At 36.1% G+C, this 6971-nt stretch overlaps 1 protein-coding gene across 1 annotated transcript; it reads left to right on the top strand.

Annotated features, from left to right (window-relative positions):
* Nucleotides 1-1228: 1228 nt before the first annotated feature.
* Nucleotides 1229-4100, top strand: Cep112 (centrosomal protein 112; the record flags this gene model as incomplete). The annotated part of the gene is made up of 4 exons (XM_005372240.2): nt 1229-1384; nt 1668-1797; nt 2456-2548; nt 4041-4100. Coding segments are annotated over exons 1-4 (432 nt in total), but the record flags the coding sequence as incomplete, so codon positions are not given.
* Between the last annotated feature and the right edge of the window lie 2871 nt (nt 4101-6971).

Below are 6971 nucleotides of genomic sequence, written 5' to 3'. Positions count from 1 at the left end.
AGATCTTAACCTGCGTCTGTCTGGAGTGGGAGAATCATGGTGACTCACTGACTCAGCTTCTTTCTCCCAGCATTCTGTTCTGTTTACTCCGCCTATCTAAATTCTACCCTATCAGAGGGCCAAGCAGTTTTCTTTATTACTTAACCAATGAAAGCAACAGATAAGATACAACACCCACCTCCATCACACAGTTATATAGGAAGCCAGGGTAGTTTGGAGAACATTAGACATAACGTCATATATATTTGCAACAGATTTCTCTGTATATTTCTGACTGTGCTGGAACTCACTCTGTAGACCAAGCTGGTCTCGAACTTATAGAGATCCGTCTGCCTCTGCCTCCTGAGTGCTGGGATTATAGGTGTGTGCCACTACCGCCCGGCTTTCTGTTCAGTTTTATAATGAAGAAAAGGTAAAAATGAAGAAAGGTGTTGGTTTTTAACAGGAATGTTTAAACTTTGTCTTAACTCTGTGCCATAGAGAAACAGTAGAAAAGAAATGCCACACTAAGCTCTCCTACTTGCACTTATTAAAAGTGTAGTTGTAAAATTGGAAACCAGTTGTCTCTCAGCTAATGCTGGTCTGGCGCTGTGTTGAATGAAGCATCTAGAAGTTTATAAGCACCTTTGTTTGGGCTTTCAAACCAGTCCTGCCAAAGTGATGAACTCAAAATAATTTAAATACCAATTAATAAAGAGGCAATTTATTTGAAAGATGCTTTTGAAAAATAAAGAACAGCTTTAATTGAAATAGAAAAACCATTACAGAAAGAATGAGTAAGGATTTATGGGATAAAACATTTCTGTATACTTGCTAATCATGAATATGTTATATGGTATTCCTGGCATTACTATAGAGGGTTATGGATTTAATTTTGAAATATCATTATTAAAACTGTGAGAGAAAAGGGCAAATCTAAACTATAATGAGGGGCAGAGTGGGATTGGGGGCTGTCTGAGGAGTGGGCCTCGTCTTCTTTGCTCACATGGAAAATTGTCTGACTTTGTAAACAGTCCATGAATGAGTGAATGGTTGAATATGTGTAAGCATGCTGGTAATTTTATGGTAAAAAATGATTTTTACAAGTTTTGGTTAGTTCAAAGATTTATATTTTTCTAATATTGATTTTGACTTTCATATTCTAATAGGCAATATGTTTCTTCAGAGTGCTCACTGGTCCACATACTTGAAAGCTAGTTAGAGACTTTCCTAACGACTTGTTCTTTCAGAACCACATGATCAAAGAACTGGAGGGCCGTGTCCAGCAGCTGACGGGGGAGGCAGAGAACAGCAATTTACAGAGGCAGAAACTGGTTCAAGAAAAAATGGAGCTTGAGAGATGCTACCAGATAACATGTAGTGAACTCCAGGAGCTAAAGACAAGGTAGTGCTGAGTCAGTGTCTGTGGGGCACAGTGCTCTGACTGACCTTATAAATATAGAGTCAGACAGTTGTGTAGTAAGTCTTAGGGTGGTCCCACCTAAATAGGAGTATTTACACATTTCTAAAAGTATTTTAGAACATAATGTTTGAAACCTGTTGATGAAAATATGGATACTTACTTCATATATTGAAAGATAATATTCTTGAATTTAGTTGACTAAGATATCCATTTTAGAGAATGGTTCCAAAAATATAGAAAGTTATTTTTTATCCTACTGTTTTAGGCGTAACATACTACATAAAGAGAAAGAACATCTGGCAAATGATTATGAGAAAAATGTGAAATTATTAAAAACCAAATACGATTCCGACATAAACCTTCTAAAACAAGAGCACGCGCTTTCAGCTTCTAAGGTACTGTACGTGTGGGTAACCACATTTCATGAGTGTTCAGCAGTGGACAGCGATGGAGCAGCCAATCATTTCCTTTTGAAATTAGCCCCTTTTACATTTTGTTCTTGAAATCACAAGACTTCAAAACATTTGCTGCTGTTTATAACACCGAAAACACTGAATGTCTCTTAGCTGACACAGCACTTAATAGCCTGGTTCTGCTCAACACATGCCCTGGTAAACTCTGAAGTTTTAAGAAGGAATTCTGAAAAAAAGATTCCTGCAGTGCTACTGCACACATACAGTGGTGTTACTTTGAAATGTTTGCTTTATTTTATTCTTATTTTTAACTTTTAAAAATTTCTATAGAATTTTAATTCAGTGTTACATTTTCGTAGCTTTAAATACTACACAGATTTTAATTTGCATTTTTACTTCAAAATATTAATTCTTGTCTTCAACTGGTATTCTAGTTACTGCTCAGCTCATTGACTATCAGGCAGTATACTTAAAGTATATTTAAGTTTAAAATTATGTTTAAAATATTCTTTTATTCAGGTTTATAAATAACTTAAATTCTGACTGAACTTTCAGGGGTAAATGATAGGCTTTATGTCAGCCAGAAGTGTGGAACGGTACAAAAGTCAATGTTCTGCTCTCTGTTCTGCAATCCTCACAGACATCTGGTGTGATTGAAGAGTTAGAACAGAACATCTGTCAATTAAAACAGCAGGTCCAGGAGTCAGAGCTTCAGAGGAAACAGCAAGCAAAAGTAAGTCTTATTTGTTAGCCAGATCAGTGACTCAGTTCCTTTACCTTCTTGATCTGTGTTCAGAAATGAGAGTCAATTTAAAAAGTAACTTAGAAAAAGCCCTGTGGACGTAGTCATCTCTGGTTGTGCTCCTGGCGTTCACCTCACAGTTAGAGATGCTGACATAGAGAATAAAAGACAGCTGATTTGAAAGGTCTCTTTTTTGAGATTAGTTTATAAATAAAACCTTGAATGATTTAAGAATGAGATCTTGAAATTTTCAGGGAAGTAGATGAAATTGGAAATTCTAATATCAAGTAGGATGACCTAAATGTATAGATATAAGTTCTGGATGTTTTCTCTCATATATATGTAGTTCCTAGCCCTTAATGTGTACATCCGTGTGTGTAGGAATGTGGGTAAAACCTAAAAAAACAAGAAAGGAGACCAAGGCACGGTAAAGGTAGCTGGGGCTGGGAAAAGCGTTTATGGAGCATGAAAGAGGTAAAGACACAGGGTGAGAACGGGGTTGGAGAGCTATGAGTAGCAGAGGAGGGGGAATGTGAGAGGGAAGGACATTCTACTAAAATGCTTTGTTCAAATGCCACAATGATATCTAATATGTTGTGTCCTAATTTAAAATAAATTATTAAGATATATTAAATGTATAAAATAATAATGTATTAAATATAAATTAAATATTTTTAAAAGATTTATTTTATGTGCATTGGTGTTTTGCGTGCATTCACGTGTGTTTGAGGGTATTAGATACCCTGGAACTAGAGTTACCAACGGTTGTGAGTTGCCATATGGTGCTGGGAATTGAACCTGGGTCCTCTGGAAGAGTAGCCAGTGCTCTTTACCACTGAGCCATCTCTCCGGTCCCTTTGTTAAATATTTTAAAAATTAGGTTCTAGTGTTTATTATTTGGTATACACTCAATAACTGGTGTGATTAGGGGATGTATTAAATTACATAAATATGTATACATTATTTGCTGTTCTTTCTACATCTTATTAGTGTAGTATGCTATCAAATGTTTGTTTGATGTAGAAAAATGTCTTATGTAAATGTATTATTTTAGAAAAATTTTTCCTTTTAAGTTTTCAAACTCTATTGTCTTCCCTTCCCTTTCTCTTTTTCTCATAGCATTATTTTTCTCTCAAAGAGCATCAAGAATGTGGATATGAAGTAACTTCATATCCTTGACATTTTGACTTAGTTGCTCATTCCTAGTCTTATAATAATCGTAAAGGTCACAGTGATTCTTGTACTTGAGGACAGCAGCATCTTCATACAGCTAAGGTTTATGTCTTATAATGTTAACCTGCTGCTGTCCCTTCTTGTGACTTAGAAAATTGGGTGCTTAGGGCTCTCTTAGTGATAAACAACATGCAAAACTTTGAAGAGAAGTTTGACGTCAAGTACATTCATTGCTTTTATTGGGTCACTAATTTTATTGTCATTAGAGGTAATATTAAACATACTAAAAATAATCATTTATCATTCACAGGATCAAGAAAATAAGTTTCACATGGAAAGGAACCATTTAAAACATACCTATGAGAAAAAGGTAATACGTTTGATTGGAAATTATAGCATTTAAAATAACAACTTAAACATTTAAGGGGAGCTGATTTATTAAAGTAATGTATTTATTCCATCTTATAAAGAATTATTTGTTTCTAATGTAATTTCATCTAACCAATCTAATCAAAGTTTTCATGTTTCTGAACAGTGTCTTTGGTTCAGTTACTATTCACACCAACATTAAGGCTCTATTTTTGTGTTCTGTTGGATGAGTGAAGAGCATCGTTGACTGAACTGCTTTTACAAACACTTTGATGTTTTATTTCTACAAGTTTGAAGTAATTGGGATTTACATTGCATTCTTGTGTATCATCCATATAATAAAAACTTTGAATATGTAATCAAAAACCCTAAATCAGTGAAAGCATTGACTACTTAAACTTAACAGTTTCTTAGTAGTCAGAATCATGCATATTTTCATCAATGTATTTTAACATTCCTATTATCAGCAATAACTATAAGGTTATTAATACTTTAGATAGCAATATACAGATTTGTGACTGAAAAATTTCAATTATGAAATGTTTTACTATAAGACATGGAAAGTAAAAGTAGAAGTAACAAAGGTTTTATTGGTAGTTTTTGTTATTTTAATATTCGCCAAATGAATCTACTTATAAAATATGCATATAATAGAAAATGAGGTTTACCCTTCCATTAAAATATATATAAACTAAAGCTAACCCTGGTATGTATGGTGGCATTCTCAATCCATTTTGTAACAGATCTTTTGTGTCCAACTAGTTTCTCAATAGATATCCTTTCAATGCTTACATTGGACAAGTCATTCTATTAGCTAATATGATGAGGCTGGGAATAGTTAGGCACTCTGCCCTCTAGGAGCTTAACACAGCCAAGAGATGCATAGGATAGAGTGTGGTCACCATTTGCAAAATAGGATTTCTTATGTATATTGATCTATGTCTGTGTACTTTTTAATTTTTATTATGAATAATTGTAATTATTTTTTTTATTCATTCTAGTTCAATGCAAGATGTTTAGTATATTCTATATCTAAAAATGGTATCTGGATAGGAAGAGGAAATAGTTTTTATTGAAGTATTTCAGTTTCTATTGCTGAAAAATGTAGTTCCCTAAATATTTTACTCACCAAAAAACAAACCTGGAAGTCTTGTCTAGTGTGTAAGGCACTGGGTTAGGCTAGTCTGTGTGTACTGTTTATCCACTGTGCCCTGGGAAGACCTCTGGCTTATCTTCCATTGTGGAACACCTTTCTGGCCCAATGTTCTCTTGCTGTTTGTGCCAACTTTCCTCTGATCTGCTGGCCTGTGGAACAGGATGGACTGGTGTCTAGGAGCAAGGCACACCTGAGAAGTGTGCCATGGAGAGACAAACCCAGACAGCCTTTTCTTCTACTGTTTTCTTGAGTTTTTAACCACTGAGTAAACTAAGGTTCTGCTATCAACCTTTCTCATGGACTAGACTAAAGGAAAGAAATATGAGAATTGGTTTTGTAACTGGAGCTTAGGGTAAAAGCCCACATTGCAGCATTCACAGAATAAAGGCTTTGCTACCTCCTAACACACTGCAAAGTCCAGTAGTAGTGAAAACCAAAGGAGACTTAATCGGTGGAACAGGAGAAGTGGCTCAGTGAACCCAGCCCATGTTCTGGGCAGGAACAAGAGCTTTAGGCAGAGAAAGCATTCTATGGGGGAGGGAGGCAGCAAATAGTATGCATAGTTAAGTAGTTCCAACCACCCTGTGGTCAATATCTCAGCTCTAGTTCTGCAGGATGATCTGAAAAAGTCTTTATTGCTTGAGGGGACAAGCTGACTCCTTAGAGAAGCTTGTTTGTGCTCCAAGGCTCTGTCCTGCTAGGCTCTGCTGTTCTTAGAGTCCAAGTTTCAGAACAATAACTGGAAACTGTTTAGCTTTTTTTGTGGTGTCTGGAGCAAGGACAATATAAAACTGACAGTAAGATCCCTCAGTTACTATTGTGGTGGTGGTTTGAAAGTCACTGAGATACATTAAGTGACACTGGCTGCTATATAGATTTGTCTTGGATGAGGAACCATGATAACTGAGTGACCTGAAAGAAAGGAGGCAGATGCAAAACAAAGATGGAGAGGCCACACTTTCATCTTGACTTTTGTTCCCTTCTGAGGTCAAAAGGGGAGTCAATGCATTGTTTTAGGAAGGCAATGCCTAAGTGTCTGTAATAATTCCATCTTTATCATTAGCCTGCTGGCAATTCCTGTTGTAGTTCACCTCTAAAAGGAGACTGAAACCTCTTTATTAGGCATGGTGACTGCAGCTATTCCCTTTCCAAGAGCTATCAATTGACCTCACTTTAAATAAAATAAGCAGAATCCATTTTGCGGTTCTCAGTATAAACATGACTTGTTTAAAATAATCTCCAGAAGAAAAATAACTGCATTTGTTCATATTGCAATCATTACTGATATTGTTTATATTGAAAGAAAAGGTTGCTCAGTGTGTCACTTTTTGTTTCACAATTAATTCCATAGTCTCCCCCTTTTAAATTGACATCTGTTCTTCTTTCTTTATTAAACCTGCTGGGATCGCAAGCCTTGAAGATTTGATGTCTTGTACCCCCCGAGGGAATATTCTTCTGACAGCTCAAAGAGCTGACATAAATCTCACGGAGGCCTGGACTGTGTAACCGGATAGCTGAATGGGATGTATAGGGCTTTTGTTTGGAGGGTGTTACAGGTGTGCACATTCAATAACTTTCCGTATAAAATGTGGTTCTGAATATCTGTTCAGAAGGAGGAAATGCCATCTGAATGACATTATTTCCTCATGCCAGTGCGAAAGCAGCAGGATGGGAGCATACCATCCCACTAGTCTTTGAGGTGGAAGAAACAGCGTC

This window comes from Microtus ochrogaster, unplaced genomic scaffold (assembly GCF_000317375.1).
Source record: "Microtus ochrogaster isolate Prairie Vole_2 unplaced genomic scaffold, MicOch1.0 UNK433, whole genome shotgun sequence".
Taxonomy (NCBI): Eukaryota; Metazoa; Chordata; class Mammalia; order Rodentia; family Cricetidae; genus Microtus; species Microtus ochrogaster.
The sequence above is the reverse complement of the archived record's forward strand: the minus strand, read 5'-3'. Positions and strand labels throughout refer to the sequence as shown.